General features: G+C 40.8%; 1 protein-coding gene across 1 annotated transcript in view; it reads right to left on the bottom strand.

The window, feature by feature from the left end:
- mylka (myosin, light chain kinase a) overlaps positions 1-21,196 on the bottom strand; it is a 102,530-nt gene that overhangs the window by 58,888 nt on the left and 22,446 nt on the right. The window contains exons 5-13 of the mRNA XM_072444291.1: positions 18,732-18,888; positions 14,634-14,799; positions 14,540-14,561; positions 13,038-13,082; positions 12,722-12,812; positions 12,614-12,655; positions 12,157-12,218; positions 8,643-8,743; positions 4,940-5,152 (exon numbers count right to left, since the gene is read on the bottom strand). Of these exons, the coding sequence (XP_072300392.1) occupies positions 4,940-5,152; positions 8,643-8,743; positions 12,157-12,218; positions 12,614-12,655; positions 12,722-12,812; positions 13,038-13,082; positions 14,540-14,561; positions 14,634-14,799; positions 18,732-18,888 (899 nt within the window). The remainder of the gene's footprint in view (positions 1-4,939; positions 5,153-8,642; positions 8,744-12,156; positions 12,219-12,613; positions 12,656-12,721; positions 12,813-13,037; positions 13,083-14,539; positions 14,562-14,633; positions 14,800-18,731; positions 18,889-21,196) is intronic.

Raw genomic sequence — 21,196 nt, 5'->3', positions numbered from 1 at the left:
ATACTAAAGCTAATATTTCATTTGTGACACTTTAGTTTAAAAAAGCCTATGTTGGTTTTAAAAGTGTCTTAGCTCCAGGTTTTGAGGGGCAGAACGAGCGCACTAGTTATTCTGAAGAGAAGGTCATTCTTTTTTTTTTTATAACAGAAAAAAGCAAAAAAAAAGCATGACACGGAGAGCGAGCATAAAATAAAGTAAAATAGAATCTCTTGAGACTTAAAAATGAAATATATAAAAAGAAGGCCGTGGCTGCACCCTAACCCAAACCCAAACCCTAACCCTAACCTTAACCCATTACCCTTAACCCCTAACCCTAACCTTAACCTTAACCCATTACCCTTAACCCCTAACCCTAACCTTAACCTTAACCTTAACCTTAACCCATTACCCTTAACCCTTAACCCCTAACCCCTAACCTTAACCCTAACCCGGCGCGGTCTAAAACGGTGCGGTCAAATAGCGCAGCAGTTTCAGGAGCCGCGGCACAAAGTAACATGGCAGTTTCGGCCGTGCGCCGCGGCTCTGTAGACACTCCATAAAAAGAAAGCAAATCATGGCACAAATTGTCCAACATAAATGCCCCATTTTGTCCATAGTCTGTTAAATTTGAATATATTTTTTTTTTCTAATCAGTCCAGTCTTTACTTGTCAGTTCAGTTTGTGTCATACATTTTTTGTGATGTTTTTTTTCCGGATCAGACGTATGTTTCAGAGGTCCATTCACAGTGTTCATGTCAGAGGTCTGGAGGCCCAAGTACATAGTTCCAAAGTCAAGTGGGATGATGATGTCATAAACTGAATACATTTCTCTTCTGATTTCAGTCCAATATCCCAGAACAACGGGACAGTCCCAGAACATGTGATAGTGGTTTTCCTCCTGGTGCCCCAGTTTCAGTGCCTTTTGACATGGTGTTATGAAAAATCAGGTCATGTTTTTCCAGCAGAATTCTCTCCAAACATGTGATTTTGTGGCTCACCACAGAGATGTACATATACTTCCACTCCTCATCCGTCTAAAAATATAATATACACTATATCCCCTTGCTACTAAATCTTTGAAATGTAGTGACATTGACAAACTATCTGTAGTACATTTTTAAAATTCAAAAGCATTTCTTCCACCAATGGGAATAAGTAATAATTAAAACACACTTCACATGCTGAAAGTGAAGTTGAAAATGCTACTCACGGACTGGATAGAATTTGCAAGAGCAGAAAGTAACAAATCACAAATACTCAAGTCACTGTAATTGACTAGATTTGGGGTAATTGTACTGTTTTGAGTAGATGTTTAAACATCTAGCTACTGAGTATACTCTTACCTCATTACATTTTAAACCATTAACGTCACTGAGTACTGTACAATGAATACTTGGCTGTCTCTTGTTTTTATAGCGACAAAATATGCATATTGAGCTTTAAAATGAATAAAGTTTTACACAGTTTGATTGATCAGGTTTTGTATTTTACATTTAAAAGAACACATTTGGCAGCACTACTTTTACTTTTACCGTTAAGCCATGTAACGCGAGTGCAGTACACATTGTCAGTACTCTTGATCCTTCAGGCTCATAGTTCATGTACATGTGTCTTCAGAGCCAGAACAGTTGAGAGTGAGCACTGACCCAAGCCTTATAAGGACTCTGTATTTCCTTTTTGCTTCTCCTCTCTCTCTCTTCTCCCTCCCTCGCTCTGTATTCGGGTTTTCTCCCTCTCCTCTAACTCTGTCTTTCTCTCCTCTCCTTCTTTTCACCCCGTTTCTGTCTCTCTCTGTTAGACAGACCTCTTTCCAGTCATCACCCACTCTTTTTAATTCCTCTCAGTCCCACATTTCTCTCCACATTCTACTCGTCTCCTTTCCCTCTCTACATGTCTCCCCCCATTTTCTCCTCTCTACCGCGCTCTCAATCTTCCTCTTCTCTCTCTCAGCGACCCCCCTGTCTATCCTCTCCCTCTCTCTAGTTCTCTACCACTTTTTTCCTTTCTGTCTTTTTTTCTCTTTTTTTCCTTTCTCTCTGCTCTTTCCCTCTTTCCTCTCTCACTTTATCACATCCCCCTACCTTTTACCCATCAGTCTTTCTTTTACTCCCTTTTCTCTCTCTCTTGTCTTTATTCTCCTTTCCACACACCCTTCTCTCTCCCTCCTCATCTCTTTTTCTGATCTATTTCTCTCCCATTCTTTCCATTTTCTCTTCTCTCTCTCCCTTCTACACTTTCTATCCTCCCCATCTCTACTCACTCTCTATCTTTCTCTCTTTTCTTTCCCTTTGTTCTTTCTTTCTCTCTCTCTCTTCTCCATACCTCTATTTCCCTCTCTTAACCCCCCTTCTATCTGACTTTCTATCACTCCCTCTCTTCTCATCTGTCTCTCTTCTCTGCTCCACACGTCTCTCCTCCCTCTCTCTCTTTACCCTCCATCTCTATACACTTCTATGTCTTCTCTTTCTCTCTACCCACTTCTCTCCTCACCCTCTCTCTTTACTCCACTCTCCCCTTCTAATTCCCCCCCTATCTCCCTCACGCTCTCCACCTCTTTTATTTCCCTCCCTCCCTGCTCTGGTGTGTACATATCAGACATACCAGAGGGGAGCCGCTGCTTTTGTGAGAGGAACAGAGACGACACAGACACAAACATTAACGGGAAACAACGGATACATCCAAAACGTGACGCGCCCATTCACTAAAAATAACTCCATGACTCGAAGCCTTTTTAATGCATTCATCATTATTTATATTATTATTGGCCTTTTAATATGCTCTTGATCTCTCCATCTTGTGTTTTAGAACTTATAATAATGCATGTTTTGAAATGTACAAATTATTTTAAATAAACTTTTCAGGAGTTCTCTCATGAGGACTTGGTGTTAGCACGCTCCTACTGGCAGCAGAGGGAATTACCGGGGGCAGAAATGCTCAGAGCAGGTCCGATGATGATTCATGGACTTAAGAATATTTTTAGGTCTCCTGGGCTATTCTTAACAAAGCATCAGGAATGTGCTGAAATGTCTCGATTCAGGTTCATGTTTTGCACAAACCAAAACGTTCATACCCTTCTTTGGAAGACTGTTTCTGGCTATTTTTGCTGTCATTTTGAAGTGTTTTGATCATAGACGATACACTCTAATCATAGTTATAATTGACATCTCCAAAACAACAATTTAGATTTCACTTACCAGATCTAACATTTACAAGAGCTTTCCCAAAGGACGTTTTTTTTCCATTTCAAGCTCAAATATTTGTATCTACCATTATATTTATAGTGACGTTTATGAGGGAAAAAAAATCATATTCCAATTTTGCACAACAGTTGAGAAAAGAAATATGAAAGGGTAAACATATTACAAAACAAATATTCCCTAACTTCTTTTGCACATCTAAAGACAGAGAGTAAGCTATTTCTCGACCCAACAAGGGCATTGCAGAGTGTGCGTTTGTGGTGCGTTTGTGTGTGTGTGGAGTGCGTGCATGCGTTTGTGGTGTGGGTGTGTGTGTGCATGTGTGTGTGTGTGCATGTGTGTGTGCGCGTGTGTGTGTGCGCGCATGTGTGTGTGTGTGCGTATGTGTGCGGGCATGTGTGTGTGTGTGTGTGTGTGTGTGTGGAGTGCGGAGCGGCGTGTTTTGTCTTTATATGGTTCCAGGCTTGTATTTGTTTAACACTGTGAGCCCCTCTTTGAGTTTTACTGCTTCTATTTCTGATCTGCTGATTCCTCACTGCTCTTCTCTGTGGCCAAAGTGCTGCTGAGTTTAATGACTGCTCAGTGTCAATCAAATACGGCATCATTTAGTTTAAGGGACTGAAATAAATACTATCAAGCTGCAAGAAAAATGTAACCAGGAAGAGTGTGTCCTCCTTCTTTTCTTATTCTGTTACACTCAGCTTTAAAGCAATTCATATACAGGAAACGCGTTCTCCTTCCCCTCTATCCCATGATAATCGGTCGTAAACATCTCCTGCATCCCATGTCCACCACAGCAGTAAAACTTTTAGCCTCTTCAGCCTCTGCATCTCCTCCTCACCATCGTAAAGGAACATTTACCACAAGCAAGGTCATTTTTAAATTTTCATTTTTGATTGATCTTTACCTGCTACAACAGAAAATTCACCCATGTATGTTCCTATATCTAACATCCATCCAAGTTCACACTAGCTGTTGTTACGCGACGTGCAATGTGCAAAATGATGAAATGACAATTTGCTGCACGACACAGAAAGTGTCCAACCATGAGGGCGTGTATTCTATGTGTAAAATCATATTATAAAAACAAACTACAATCAACTAAGACAACCTTCTCAGTGTTGGGAAATGATTAATTGAATTGTGATGATGTTATTAAAACAATACATTGCATTTTAAATGCATAAGTACCTGTACATACTTTTCAGCTGTTGCCATCTGCTGGCTGCTGTAATTATTACAAAACATTAAAAAGGGATGAGAGAGGGAAAGGCCATTGCAGCAAACTGTCAGTGCCAGAATCAAACTCACGACGCTGCAGTCTGTGGACGTGGCAGGCAAGTGTGCAATCCACTCTACCATCGAGCAGCACAACTGCATTACATGTCATTCTTACCATGCAGGGTGAGTGTAAAAGTAGAACACCACTTTAAACCCTGCCTTGTAATTCGACTGCTTTTGAGATGCATTAAACACTGTTTTAATGATGTTGCGTCCAACACGTGTCTGCTACACCTATTCTCAAAGTGAAAAGTAAGTTCCACAGAAGCAGGGTCAAATCATTTTAAAGGAGGGCATTTAACTGTGAAGGAGTTGAGCCACCACTCAAAAATGAATGCAGCCAAAATAATAGAAAACGTATGTATCATTTATTTCATCTGAAGGGCCTGAAATGCGATGAGAGACAGAAGGTAAAAAAAAGGCAGGGCTGACTTGAAACTTTAGGCTATGCTTCTGTAACACAACCTGTCAGACACTCTTACTGTTAACTCGGAGGATCCATGTTGCAGAGGCCACGGTGGCTCCTCCCTCTGCGGTCAGCTGACACCTGTAGGTCCCCTGGTCCTTGGGTCTCACTCGGCCAATGGTGAGGGTCAGTCTGGGCCCGTCCTGTCTCTGCTCCACACCAGCCGCGCCCTTCCCAACGCAAACACCGTCCTTCAGCCAGCTCACAGCGGAGAATGTAGTCAAGGACACTGACAACACAACACATTATTTGTACTATTTTTTTATTTAAATGGGGCGGAAACAGTTTTGCCTAAACACAGATATTGTAAAAGCAGCTTTTCGGGGTCAAAATGAGCCCGCTGTGTGCCGTCGGCAGTGTTTTATTCCCCTCTAAGCAGAAAGTAAAAATAAATATTATGGATTTAATAACATTCAGTCATCTGCATCTGAATGCTAAGGATTTGTTTTAGCTCTTCCAAATGAAAAGTGGCGAGCGAGGGAGGGAAAAGTCTTAAAGCCGCTAAAATATGATATAAAATTAGGCAAGGCAAGTTTATTTGTAGAGCACAATTTGTTCAAAGTGCTTCACACAACTGGAAAAATATATATAAAAAAAACAAAGTCATGACAGAAATCACAAAACATTCTAAGACATAAAAGAGAAGAGTGCAAAGAAAATCCTTTCAGCCATATGCGCAGCTAAACAAAACCGTTTTTAGCTTAGATTTGAACATTGTCAGAGTAGAAGCCTGTCTCACATCTTCAGGAAGACCAGAAGATTTTAGCTGCATAAAACTGAAACGCAGATTCCCCATGTTTAGTCCTGACTCTGGCACCAGCAGGAGGCCGGTCCATGTTTAGTCCTGACTCTGGCACCAGCAAGAGGCCGGTCCATGTTTAGTCCTGACTCTGGCACCAGCAGGAGGGCGGTCCAAGTTTAGTCCTGACTCTGGCACCAGCAGGAGGCCGGTCCATGTTTAGTCCTGACTCTGGCACCAGCAGGAGGCTGGTCCATGTTTAGTCCTGACTCTGGCACCAGCAGGAGGCCGGCCCATGTTTAGTCTTGACTCTGGCACCAGCAGGAGGCTGGTCCATGTTTAGTCCTGACTCTGGCACCAGCAGGAGGCCGGTCCAAGTTGAGTCCTGACTCTGGCACCAGCAGGAGGCCGGTCCAAGTTGAGTCCTGACTCTGGCACCAGCAGGAGGCTGGTCCATGTTTATTCCTGACTCTGGCACCAGCAGGAGGCCAGACTCTGAGGTCCTATGAGATGGTTCATATGGCACATGTCCGAGATGTACTTCGGTGCTAGGCGAAGGTGAGACTTGTACACAAGCAGAGCTGCTTTAAAGTCTATTCTCTGAGCCACAGGGGGCAGTGCAGAGACCTGAGAACAGGACTAATGTGATGGTACTTCCTGGTTCTAGTCAGGACCCGAGCAGCAGCGTTCTGGATGTACTGCAGCTGTTTTACAGCTTGTTTGGAGAGACCAGTGAGCAGGCCGTTACAGTAGTCTAATCTACTGGAGACAAACGCATGGATAAGTCCAAGTCTGGTTTGGACACTATACTTTTGATTTTGGCATTTTTTTAGATGGTAAAAAGCTGCTGATGTTATTGATCTGATGTAGCTGTTAAAATTCAAGTCTGAGTCCATTATTACAACAGATTTTTAACTTGGTTTGTAGGTCTTAGAGCGAGACTCTGGAGGTGACCGCTAACACTTTCTCTTTGTTTCTGTGGCCAAAGACGATGATTTGTCTTGTCTGAGTTCAGCTGGAGAAAGTTGTTTTGCATCCGCAAACTGATCTGTTGGATGCAGTGACAGAGTGAATCTACTGGTCCATAGTCACCTGCCGATAGTGAAACATAGATCTGAGTCGTCTGCATGATTGTGATAGGTCAGTTGATACGCAGTGAAAATGTGTCCTAACGGCAGCAAGTAGAAGTTGAACAGAAGGGGTCCCAGGACTGTCCCTTGGAGCACCCCACAGGTTAGGGGCATGTGGTCTGAGACACAGTTACCAATTTCAACAGAGAACTTCCTGTCTTCCAGATAGGACCTTAACCAGTTTAGGGCAGTGCCAGTGATGCCCACCCAGTCCTCTAGTCTCTGTAAGAGGATCCCATGATCGAAAGTGTCAAAAGCAGCACTCAGATCTAACAGAATTAAGACTAAGGCTTTGCCCGTGCCAGTGTTCAGGCGGATGTCATTTGTTCCCTTGACAAGAGCAGCCTCAGTGCTGTGATGAGGTCTAAAACCTGACTGAAAAACATCAAATGAGTTGTTTATTAAGAGGAAATCTGTGAGCTGTTGGTAAACAACCTTTTCAAGGACTTTGCTGCTTATTTTTAACTATTTTAGCCTTCATGGGGGCAATGACGACCAGAACATTTAAAACACTAGATATAAAAGAGTTCAACAAATCATTTACATAAGAACATGAAGCCTTTTCAAAGTTTATAATTTCCATAAACAGTGCTACTGTGCTTTTGTTTATGTGTCTCCTCTGAACAACTGCAGGACCAGCCGGTAGTTTGGGAAAAACAGACAGGTCAAAGAAGACACAGAAATGATCAGACAGAGCAACATCGATCACATTAACATTTGAAATATTTACCCCCTTTGTAATTATGAGATCTAGAGTGTGTCCTCTGCTGTGGGTGGGGCCTCTCACATGCTGAGTAAGACTGAAGGTTTCAACAGCATCAAGCTCTTTAGCATTTCTGTCACAAATATTAGCAACATGCACATTGAAATCACCTGTAATGACCAAACCATCAAATATATATGACTGAAAGCATCTCAGTTAAATCATCAATAAAACTTTGGCCATGCTGGGGAGGCTTGTATAAAACCTTTGCCCAGACACCTCCCCCTTTTTGTTTTCTCGTGTTTCAGATTCAAACTTAAAGTTGGGTGGAGCAGATTTTATTAGAACTAAATTTCCTGTGTTTTTGTCAAGTTATGTTTCAGTTAAAAAAATCAAATCAAAATTATAAGAAGAAATACAATGATTAATTATGAACGATTTGTTCCATAAGGATCTGACATTTAGCACAGCAAGTTTCAGACTAGTTTTAGTGGGACTGGGTGTTATCTTTTCATAGGGAATATGAATCAAATTGCTCAGATTGGTATGTGTATATTGACTCACACATATTGAGTCAAGAATGCTCCATTCTCTGGTCGGCCTGAAACCCACTTTGAGGTCTGTGAAGAATTGATTTGCTGTTGAGATCGGCAGCCCTGCCAACCGGAAGGAGGGGCACAATTAATGGAGGTGCCCATAGCAACTTCCGGAATCCAGTGAATAGAATCTTGGACATTTTCCTTTGGTTAAAATCCTGTGTGTTCACATTCATGCATCTTAGTACCATGGCAACCCATTAACATGCACTGCCCAAATAAATAAATACATGGTATGTGTATATTGAAAGAAAACAATGAAATACTGGTAAATAAACTTACTTTAAAATTAACTAAAGTTGAAGTATTTGGTTTAAATCAGAATCAGGAAACGCTTTTCTGACAATTGTCAGTGAATTTAATTTGATTTAAATATGATGAGACCTTTGACAGTACAATAATGACACACAATGTTTCACTTGGATGTTTTTTCAGTTGTAAATTATGCTGACAACACTACGATGCAACACTCCTGGGCGAATGAGGGATTACACCGACTACACCAACAGTGTTGAGATTTGTATATTACTAAAGCCATATTTGATAGTTACCCTGGCAGGTGAACGTGACCCGTGTCCCTTCTGTGGCTTCCTGGTTCAGAGGAACTGCCTCGAAACGCAGGTCGGACCCTGACGGCGTCTTTGGAACACTTCTGAAACATACAGACATCAGCAAACAATGAATAGCTCATAAATACATGCATAAACCTCCAGTGACATCACCTTCAAGCCAGATACTAGACTCCAGCAAGTGACTAGCACCCTCTGCTGGACAAATGATGACTACTTTTGAAACATTTACAGCCATCTACTGGACAAAAACAAGTTAAGGCGAGACACCAAGCCAAAACCAATGGAGGAAGTTATCTAATTCAACTGAAGTTGTTTTCAATGTTTTGTTTTTTGCACAGCTTGCTCTCCTCACACAACAAACTTTACAATATTGGACAAGATGTTGATGGATCATACAGAAAAATTAGCTGAGATCAAATGTTAGGCCTGATTTATTAAAGTTTTAGAGATCAAATTTGAATTGTTATGCCAATTTTAAGCTAGTTTACACAAATACATTCCTCACTGCTCTTCATTTTGTTGTATCTAATATGCCTCTATCCATTCTTCAGATTAATATGTCCCAGATTTGTCATTTATTCTTGTAGAATGCCTTATTTTATCATAAAAATGCACGATACAATAATTTGTTTTCTTACATTTATAGAATATGTCGGTGTAATCCCTCATTCGTCCAGGCGTGTTCCATAGTAGAAAAAAGCTTCAGTTGTAGTCATCTGGACTCAGTTAGAAAAAAATAGACGTTTCGACTCTCATCCAAGAGTCACTGTCAATAAAAGAATTTAGATCGAGAACTCCGATATTAATACTGTTCTGTGGTAAGACCCGCCCATTGGGAGGAGCCTTCCTGAAGTAGAAAGAGACAAACAGCTGAAACAAACAACTCTTTCTACTTCAGGAAGGCTCCTCCCAATGGGCGGGTCTTACCACAGAACAGTATTAATATCGGAGTTCTCGATCTAAATTCTTTTATTGACAATGACTCTTGGATGAGAGTCGAAACGTCTATATATTTTTTCTAACTGAGTCCAGATGACTACAACTGAAGCTTTTTTCTACTACATTTATAGAAATAAACTTTAGTTTTGTTTCAAATTGATATCTCAAAATGCAAGATTTTGTTGCCTTAAAAAAGAAAGTTAGTAATAATCAGGTCAGTCAGACCAGATACAATGATCTTCTACAACCAAATCTGCAGTTTGGCCATCCCAATCTCATATAGTGTCATATCCATGTAGTCTTGAATATTTTTGGCACACTTTTTAAAGAGTATGATTTTAATCTAAGTCACTCAAACGTAACTCTCAGCCCAAAAAAGTTTCATACGCCCATCATAAGACTATACCATCTGTATTCCTATGGACTTGTAGCCTTTTTTTAGTTTATTCAAATCAAATCAATGTATTGTTGTAAGGCCCAAAATCACAACAACGGTTGCCTCTGAGGGCCACAGTGAGAAATGAATCAACAATGTCTGTGGTGGCGATGGAGTCAGACAATGTCTGTGGTGGCGATGGAGTCAAATTATTGTGTTTTAGTGGGCTATAAGATTTTTACTTCTATTCATCTATTCAATTTAACATATGTTTGTGTTATTTTCATCAGTTTTCATCATACTTTCATCAGTATTTTCAACAGTTTTTGTCTTTCTGATAATCCTCTACAGCAGGGGTCGCCAGCCTTTTGGGGCTGAGGGCCACTTCAAGAGCACTGAAACATTTGTGCGCTACTAGTTCAATTTGCCTAAATGAGCTTCCAATTACATTCATCATAACCAAATAATATAAGCTATTATTTGATAAATGTGTATGTGTGGGGCATTTGTGTGTATTTATCATATATTTTTTACTTGAAAACCCAATCTTAATTCACATTTTAAAACAGTGAGTTGTAAGAAGGGTTCACGGTGGCATAGGCACTCTTGCCTCCCAAGAAGGAGGTCATGGGTTCGATTCCCGGACCAGACCAACATCACATGATCTCTCTGGGTGGTCTCCTCCCCGTGTTACCATGGGTTCTCTCCGGGTTCTCCAGCTTCCTCCCACCGTCCAAAGACATGCATGTGTTATGTAAAAAATGGTGACTCTAAATTGGCCCTAGTGAATGAATGTGAGAGTGAATAATGTCTGTAATGTCTATGTCTATGTGTTAACCCTGCAACGAGTTAGCCACTGTCCAGGGTGTACCCCGCCTATGGCCCGAAGTCACTGGGATAGGCTCCAGTCACCCACACACCCAACAAGCGGTAGAAAATGGATGGATGGAGTTGTAAGAACAAAACAGCAGTTTAAAAGAATATCAGGAAATTAGAGCTCTTTGTACCAAATCCTGCACTAACTCAGGGATTTTTCGCCGATCTGAGAACTCAAGAGACTGTTTGTCCCTTTTTAAAAATGTGCATGCGCACACTCCCCACACTCACCCCCCCGCCCTCCTGTTGTTTCCAAGAGGCCGCCAACCATCAAACCTTGTGCAAAAGAACGCAACAGCCCCATTGCTACACATGTGTTTGTTTATTAGTGTGACGGATTGCATCATCTCTCGTCTCCACAGATTTCCGTCTCTTCTGAGCTCGAACTCAATCTTTCTCTGTCGTCATTTTGTACTGTACACTGAAGGAACTCGCTAAACACACACTGGCATAGATGCACAGCCAGGGAAACCTGCTGCTATGCTGGGAACGAGGCAGCAGGTGTGCCGTAGCATGCAGGGAATGATTGACATGTGAGAGAACTACTCGGCTGTCCACGCCACCAGGAAATGAGACTCGCCAAAAATCCTCTATTATTCCTTTTTTAAGTCAGGCATGTCCAAACTAGGGCCCGGGGGCCAAATGCGGCCCCCACCCAATTTCTGTTGGCCCTCCAGCTTCCTGCTATGTTGGCCCAAACAACAAAAAGTAGTACTCTTTATTGGGAAATTAGGAAAATTCAGGCATATTGATGTTATACCAAACTAATATTAATGTTCCAAGTCTAATTAATAGGTGTGGAGGCTCATCGCAATTACGTCAAATGCTAAATTTCGAATGATTCACTTTGTCATTCAACAAATTCGACATCGTCAAGTTGTTTGTGGCCCTCTGCCCCGTTGAAGTTTCAAAATGCGGCCCTTGGTGAAAAAATGTTTGGACATGCCTGCTTTAAGTGATAAAGGCTTAAGTTGCACTACATGTGCAGCCAGCCTAACAGTTTACTGCATGTCCTCCCTTCCCTCGCATCCCCGTTTCACACTCAGCTGTATTGCATGATAAAGCCTACGACCAATCATCCTTTAAAAAAAGAAGAAGAAAAAAAAAACAATTTCACTATATAGCCATTTTTCACATTGACGATTATTAAAGACTCAAATTAATTGCCCAGCCCTATGGTGCACTAGTTTGCTTTACTTTTGGGACCGCCACACATTCTTCTTTCACATTCTGCCAAATTAGTACAAAAATACAATAAATAAAAAGAAATAACCAAATGAACAGCAAAGCACGTCACCGTACCTGTTATTGTCACTGGGCACTACTTGGAGAGATGCTGGAGGAGGATTCACTGCTGACTGAACCTGTGCATTCAAAACAAATGTCACTACACACTATTCAAAACCTAATGAGCTTTTAACCTTGGTACAACAGTGTTTCCTCATCATTAGTTTACGCAAAGTTGTATTTTGATTGATTGTTGCATGTTTGATTTAATCAAGTTTTGTTCTGCAACTGAAGCTTGAGTGCTACCCCCTGTCCCTGCCCACATCCCTAACACATGTAGAGTGTAGGATGGAGTTCTAAAATGTTGTGTAGCCACTTTTCAAAAATAAAAACATGTAAACGACAGCTGCTTGTTAATTAAATGTAAAATGCTGATCTACATATGTCATAGTTCAATACTGAGACCATGGAAAAAAAAACATATCCCTCCTTTCAAAAGTAGAGCTTATTTTCTCCATCTCTCTAATCTCACCTTTATTGGAGTTGCAGTTCTCCTGGGGGCCACACGAGGGAGCTGTGCAGGAGGGAGCTGTGCAGGAGGGAGCTGTGCAGGAGGGAGCTGTGCAGGAGGGAGCTGTGCAGGAGGGAGCTGTGCAGCAGGTCTAGATCTGGAGTGGCTCTGTGGGACCTCTTCTTTAGAGACTTCAGGCTGATCTGTGAGGGAGCTGGATGTGAGGGAGCTGGATGTGAGGGAGCTGGATGTAAGGGGGCTGGATGTGAGGGGGCTGGATGTGAGGGGGCTGGATGTGAGGGGGCTGGATGTGAGGGGGCTGGATGTGAGGGGGCTGGATGTGAGGGGGCTGGATGTGAGGGGGCTGGATGTGAGGGGGCTGGATGTGAGGGGGCTGGATGTGAGGGAGCTGGATGTGAGGGAGCTGGATGTGAGGGGGCTGGATGTGCTCAGGCGGCTGCAGTGCGTCATATCGGATTGGTGCTCCGTTCTACAAGACAATGACATGTTGACACAAGTTATTTCTATTAATATATGTATTATTAACTACAATGTTAAGTTAAGAAAGTAAACATTTGAAGCTATTATGAAAGTAACCATTATTACACTGTTCATTTTAATGCAGTTTACAATATAACATATATAATATACTGTATATATAGGGTAATTCAATATCTAACTAGAGCATAGTGCACAGGGTTAGTTAGGTGTTGGTCCAGCCAACACATGTGTCACAATGTATGTCACATTGTGACACATGTGTTGGTCCAGCCAACACATGTGTCACAATGTATGTCACATTGAAATTGGCCGGTGCAATTCAATTTCAAAAGTTGCCAGCTTGCTGGGATATTTTTTTATTTATATTTATTTTTTTCCAGAATTAAATTGTATTTAAGGACACATATTATAAAAAATAGGCCTTAGTTATTTTATTACTTGGTTTACGGATTCGCCGCACTTAGATTATTGATTTCTACAATATAAATAAAATTAATTATTATAATTTTTTTTTATATATAAAGTACCGCCGACAACGCAAAATAGCATTAAATGAAATATAAAAAGCGGTATTAAGTCAAAAGATAAGCAATTTTTCGTCAAAATCCTGCGTGAGTCTAGGACGAAGCAGCTCCGTTTCTGCGCGCAGCCCCGGGAGAGCATGTGAATACGCGTGCGCCCGTTTCCTTGTCTGCAAGGCGCAGCGCTAACTCCTTTATATCGCAAATATACATTTTAAACCCGTTTACCACATTTTCTCCAGCGCGTTTTGCCGTGACTAAGGTTGCACACTTAGAAGCGTCTGTTCTACCGATGCAAAATTAGCTAAATCTACTGTCACACTCACCTGCGCGCTGCGTCTCCCCCCCCTTCCTCCCGTGGTGCATTTTGGGTAAACAAGGAAGAAAAAATCTTTTGAAATTGTATTTATATTTCGCCCGCCTGTTCAATATATTTCATTTGAAAATCCGTAAACCAAGTAATAAAATAACTGCGGCCTTAGTTTTTATTAAAACATATCATCAAAAGCATGGCATTGTATTTAGCTTCATTCATAATCTCATTTAGTAAGTCCTCTCCCTCTGAGCTTCACAAAACGCTCAGTTCCAAATGATCCAGTTTTGTGACGTCAAAGGTAGAACTTTGAGATCTTTTGTGCTGTTTTTGAAGTCCAAAAATCATCGACAGACTCATTCAATTGCATTACAACTATAAGCCTACATTAGCGGAGGTTAATCTCCCCTTTGTGATTCCATTTGCTGCCAATAGATGGAGTGCTAACACAAATCCTGATGAGGGATCACTTACCAGATATAAAGTAAAGCAGGCTTTTTTCACTTTAAGTTCTAAAACATGAGATGCCAGCACAAAGGTACAAGAGCATAACAAAACAATACAATATATGCATAATGTATCCCTTAAAAATGTTTTAAGTAAGTTACTTACTTTGCAGATTCACCAGAAGAAACTGTAAAAATAAGAAAAGTTACTGGACAATACTTAACAATAACCGCATGAACACATGTGACTGGTGGCTCACCCTGGAGGCGGAGTTCAGCAGTGGCCGTGGCAGAGCCGGCGCTGTTACTGACCACACACGTGTAGCTCCCCCCGTCCTCCGCACACGCCTCCTTTATCTCCAGGAAGTGAAGACCAGAACGCTCGTACATAGAGAACCGCCCTTTGGCTTCAAGCTCCGCCTCCCCCTGTTAAACAACAAACATATCAGTGAACATTTATTTACAACAAAATCCCCACCACCCATCCCCCCTCGCCTCTCACCTGGTCCCAAACTCTCCTTGGCTACAAAAGCCCCACCACCCATCCAACCTCGCCTTTCACCTGGTATCTCCCATAGCTAGGATGCACTGGGTCTCAGTGTTGCCGGGACTTATTGTCACATTAAAAATCAAACCAACCCGGGGCCCTATGTAAAAAGAGCCCCCCCTAGTGCTATTTCTGTAGTCACATCATCACACAGATGTAAAAACAAAATGCGAGCCAGGCCCAATCTGAGAAATGTGATTCATATTCCCTGTGAAAAGATAAAGCCCAGTCCCACTGAAACTAGTCTGAAACTTGCTGTGCTAAATGTCAGATCCTTATGTAACAAATCTCTCGTAATTAATAATTTTATTTCTTCTTATAATCTTGATTTTATGTTTTTAACTGAAACATGGCTTGACAAAAACACAGGAAATGTAGTTCTGATAGAATCTGCTCCACCCAACTTTAAGTTTGAATCTGAAACACGAGAAAACAAAAAAGGGGGTGGAGTCTGTGCTGTCTTTAGAGATGAAATAATTACCCGCAGGTTGTCTTTTGTGGTGTTTTCATCATTTGAGTATGTATCCTTTAAAATGGAGCTAAAACGGTCTCCATCCATTCTCTTCATTGTTTTATACAAGCCTCCCCAGCACTGCCAAAGTTTTATTGATGATTTTACTGAGATGCTTTCAGTCATATGCACAGACTTTGATGGTTTGGTCATTACAGGTGATTTCAATGTGCATGTTGATAATATTTGTGACAGAAACGCTAAAGAGCTTGATGCTGTCCTTGAAACCTTCAGTCTTACTCAGCATGTGAGAGGCCCCACCCACAGCAAAGGACACACTCTAGATCTCATAATTACAAAGGGGGTAAATATTTCAAATGTTAATGTGATCGATGTTGCTCTGTCTGATCATTTCTGTGTCTTCTTTGACCTGTCTGTTTCTCCCAAACCTCCGGTTGGTCCTGCAGTTGTTCAGAGGAGACACATAAGTGATGGCACAGGTGCACTGTTTATGGAAATGATAAACTTTGAAAATGTCTCATGTTCTAATGTAAATGATTTGTTGAACTCTGTTACATCTAGTGTTTTGAATGTTCTGGACACCATCGCCCCTATAAAGGCTAAAATGGTTAAAAATAAGCAGAAGGCGGCGTGGAGAAATGATGATTCGGTCAGGGCACAGAAAAGGGAGTGCCGCAGGGCCGAATGGAAATGGCGCAAGTCAAAGCTCCAGGTTCAAAAAGAGATTTACAAAGAAAAGCTGAACATGTACAACCTAATCTTATGTAGAACTAGGGAAAGATATTTTTCTGAAATAATTGGAAGCTGCAGTAACAACTCGCGTGTTCTGTTTGCCACAGTAAACCGATTAACAAACCCTCCAGCTCAGCTGCCGTTAGAACTCATTTCCACATCCAAGTGTAATGAGTTTGCATTATTCTTTAATGACAAAGTTCAGGGCATTAAAAATGCTATAAATCCCACAATGCAAAAAATTACCCTAAAACCACCAAGACACTAACAGCTAACTCACTTTGCACCAGTAACTGACAAAACTGTCCATGAGATCATCTACATGCTGCCTTGATGTGTTACCCACCAGATTTCTAAAGTCTGTGCTGAACAGTTTGTTAGCACCATTCACTCACATAGTTAACATGTCGCTTCAATCTGGAACATTTCCAATGTCTTTGAAAACTGCGGTCATAAAGCCTCTCCTAAAGAAGAGCAGTCTTGATGCCGCAGTACTGAGTCATTACCGGCCCATCTCTAATCTGCCATTTTGGGGCAAAGTCCTTGAAAAGGTTGTTTACCAACAGCTCATAGATTTCCTCTTAATAAACAACTCATTTGATGTTTTTCAGTCAGGTTTTAGACCTCATCACAGCACTGAGACTGCTCTTGTCAAGGTGACAAATGACATCCGCCTGAACACTGACACGGGCAAAGCCTCAGTCTTAATTCTGTTAGATCTGAGTGCTGCTTTTGACACTGTTGATCATGGGATCCTCTTACAGAGACTAGAGGACTGGGTGGGCATCACTGGCACTGCCCTAAACTGGTTAAGGTCCTATCTGGAAGACAGGAAGTACTTTGTTGAAATTGGTAGCCGTGTCTCAGACCACATGACCCTGACCTGTGGAGTGCCCCAAGGGTCAGTCCTGGGTCCCCTTCTGTTCAACCTCTACATGCTGCCGTTGGGTCAGTTGATAAGCAGTGAAAATGTGTCCTATCACAATTATGCAGACGACACTCAGATCTATGTTTCACTATCGGCAGGTGACTATGGACCAGTAGATTCACTCTGTCACTGCATCCAACAGATCAGTTTGTGGATGCAAAACAACTTTCTCCAGCTGAACTCAGACAAGACTGAAATAATAGTTTTTGGCCACAGAAACAAAGAGAAAGTGTTAGCGGTCACCTCCAGAGTCTCGCTCTAAAACCTACAAACCAAGTTAGAAATCTGGGGGTAATAATGGACTCAGACTTGAACTTTAATAGCCACATCAAATAAATAACATCAGCAGCTTTTTACCATCTAAAAAACATTTCCAAAATCAAAAATATAGTGTCAAAACCAGATTTAGAGAGACTTATCCATGCGTTTGTCTCCAGTAGATTAGACTACTGTAACTGCCTGCTCACTGGCCTCTCCAAACGAGTTGTAAAACAGCTGCAGTACATCCAGAACGCTGCTGCTCGGGTCCTGACCAGAACCAGGAAGTATGATCACATTAGTCCTGTTCTCAGGTCTCTGCACTGGCTCCCTGTGGCTCAGAGAATAGACTTTAAAGCAGCTCTGCTTGTGTACAAGTCTCTCCATGGCCTAGCACCAAAGTACATCTTGGATATGTTAGTGCCATATGAACCATCTCGGACTCTGAGGACCTCAGGGACCGGCCTCTTGCTGGTGCCCAGAGTCAGGACAAAACATGGGGAATCTGCGTTTCAGTTTTATGCAGCTAAAATCTGGAACAAAATCTGTGATTTTATTAGTTTAGAAAATCAGTTGGATTGATAATTTTTAATTTAGTTAATTTTATTGTATTTCTGTTTCTGTAATTTCTTTGTGATTTGAATGCATTTTTCCTGCTGTGAAGCACTTTGAATTGCCTTGTGTATGAAATGTGCTCTACAAATAAACTTGCCTTGCCTTATTGTTTCATATTTATTTATTTATTTCATTACTTATGCCATTGTAAGTCAAAATAAAACCTATTTATCCACCAATCCTAAAATCATGAGCTAGTCATTTATGATTTAACTTAGAAGATGGTCTGGAAAACATTTTCACAAAGTCATGACAACTTTAACATGTCTGTGGTATATTAAAAGAAGAACAATTTTAATACAGCTTGTCAAGTAAAGAGAAGTAGCAGACAATATTCTATAATGAAAATTACATTTTAGTCTTGGTTTAAAATTCTTTGTCTAAGAAAAGTCCTGTTTTCGTCCTGTTTAGTTTTTATTTTATTTTTAAGTAAAACAAAAACATGAAATTAATTGACCTATTTTTTGGGCTTTGTTGAATGTGTATTGGATACGTGGGTAACACTTTATAATACTTTTAATAACCTAATTCACAATTAACTTTTCTTTCTTAGTATTAAAACTTAGAAACAACTTAATTAATTCCTTAACACCTTATTTAAGTAGCTACTAAGCCTGAATTGCTGAAAATAAACCATTGGGTAGTTATTTAAGTCTTTATTCAGGTTTTATTACAGCTAATTTAAGGCCTAGTTATCATAAAGTACACATGAACTTCCCTAAAATACATGAAAATGAGTCAAAATAAAAAACATTCTTCCCAACACAAAGTTTAGCACAAATGTCTCGTCTCAAAACGTCTCTCACCCGTTGCCACGACACCTGTGGCTGTGGACGTCCTGTGGTTTTGGCAGAAAACTTGACGGTTTGTCCCGCCTTGGCGCAGACCCGGCTCGGCTTGGTGATGAACCGCGGTGGACTCTCTCCCCAGATACTGGCTTTGCTCTGCGCCGCTGAGTGACACCTGGAATCAGACGCGCGCGGGGAACTCATTTAGCTGTGTGTGAGGAATGTTGACTTCATTTGCACATCTGTGACACTGTTTTGTACATTAAGCCTCGTAAATCACATGTGTCAAAACAAGAACTTTGAAAATAAACACGTACGGGGGGAAAAATAGAGAATAAAAGGTCAAATTTGAAAGTACAAGTGGATCTTCACCTATAAAGCACCCATTTGTTAATTATAATTATCTGCAACCATACAAAAAAAGATTTAAAATGCCTAACTGCAATTTTTCATTTTATGTCATTTTATAATAATCTTTTACAATTTATTTTAACATTCCCTGTATTTTTACTCCCATTCAGAAACATATTGGTAACTGTTTTTTTTTATTGTATCAATTTCTTGTGCATAAAGAACAGAGCCGTTAATTTTATATAATTATTGTATCAAAATATCAAACTTTGATCTTTGTGTCAGTTGCGTGGTGTGAGTAAAAGGGCGTGGCTTTTCTGTAAGGGGGAGGGGAGCCGAAGCCCTGTGCGCTCTCGCGAAGGAAGCGACACTCACCTAAGGAACCTTCAGTGAGGAGTTAGGAGAAGTGTGTAGGCGGATAGGGAGGAGGAATGGGATTAGGAAAGTGTTTGAGCATTGTTATTGTTATTTGAACTAAACAGACTCTAAAACCAAATGAGCTTTTATGACAAAGACAGTGTTAGAGTATTTGAGACTATTTGATCAAAGTGGCAAAAAGGAATAAACATTTTGGAATTTTCTGATAAAATCCATTTGTAAATATCCTCAAAGTAAAATCCTTAAGTCAGCATATTTCAATCTTTATATGTAAAGAATCAAACTGTTTTTTTTTTCTCATATTGAGCGGTCAAAATTTCCGATGCAGTTTTTTCTGTCTTTCCAAAAACAAAGAAAAAATGCCTTTTAGTACTAAACTAGACTTGCAATCTGTGCCATGTAACACAGTTAATATGCAAATGTCTTCCTCCAAAAACACATGTTTTTACCGACACAGGATCGACTGTAGACCTGTCCATCCAAAAAACCCTTCCAAATAATTGATTGAATTTCACAAAACTCGATCTTGAGCCGTTGATCTTTAGATTCATCGCCCAGCCCTAATTAGACAAACGATTATCTCTATTGCACATAATCACTGGTGAGTTGACCACTAAAACGATCGTTAGTTGCCGCCCTAACACCAAATATGAAGTGAATGACTAATGACATGTAACGCTTTGAGAGGCTTTGTCGAACGTCGTAAGGCATTAAAGACTGAATGCATGTTTGCTCCTAATAAAAGAGACAGAATGACCACATCTGGCGCGGCCCTTGACCACTGGCCCTTGCACCAGCACGTCTCACTGGTTAAGTCTTTTATGTGACATCCTTCCAACGCCTGTGAGAGCGTTGACATCTCCAAACACACGTGCTTTCACTATCGGCTTCCTCTGCAGACTCCGGTGAGCTGTGGGAGTGCGTGTCTACAAATGAATATGTGGAAACCATCATCAGTCTGGTGCTGCAGATTCACTTAGAGAAGGTTTACGAGTGAGCGATTTACTGCTGATCTGCTCTGTGGGACTGAGGTTAGGGAACAGGCAGGTGGAGAGGCACCTGTTCATTCCACTGCATTATACACTGTCAAAGTCATGAAAAGAGAATGGAAATGTAACAATGACTTTGAATATGTTGCTTTATTTCTTTATTGTATTTAGTTTAGGGGAAAGCTAGTTTTTTCCCCCCATTGTAATAACTTATGCTGCCAGTAGATGGAGTGCTAACACCAAATCCTGAGGTGGGGAACGCCTCACAAAAATAAAGTAATGTGTGCTTTCAATAGATGCCAGAGCAGACTTACTCAAGAACAAGTCTAAAGGCCAAAACATTACAAATAATGCATATAATGCATACTTTAAAGAGCTTTGTTTAGTGAAAATGCTATAATGCAAACATAGATAAATAAATAGCTAAATAAATTGATTAAAAACTGATCTTTGTTTTATTGTCTTATGAAAAATGAGTCACAAATGTATCAGAGTATGTTTCATATTAAAGAACTGTGAACCCTCCCCCAGGAAATGCATATTCATTATTATACTGTATGTTCAAAGAGATTTTTCTCTATTATCCGTGAAATAGACAAATATGGTACTTTTCGGGCTATACAGCGCTCCTGAATAAAGGCCGCGCCAATGACATTTACAAAGAAAAACTAAAATGTCCACAGCCAGTTAGCCGCAAAAGAAAAGGAGCGAAGCCAAACTAATATGATTCTTTATGTAATGTGAAGGGTCCGGAAACAGGTCGCT

Source organism: Eucyclogobius newberryi, unplaced genomic scaffold (assembly GCF_026437365.1).
Source record: "Eucyclogobius newberryi isolate DKJ021-1_F unplaced genomic scaffold, fEucNew1.0.hap1 SCAF_14, whole genome shotgun sequence".
NCBI lineage: Eukaryota > Metazoa > Chordata > Actinopteri > Gobiiformes > Gobiidae > Eucyclogobius > Eucyclogobius newberryi.
The sequence above is the reverse complement of the archived record's forward strand: the minus strand, read 5'-3'. Positions and strand labels throughout refer to the sequence as shown.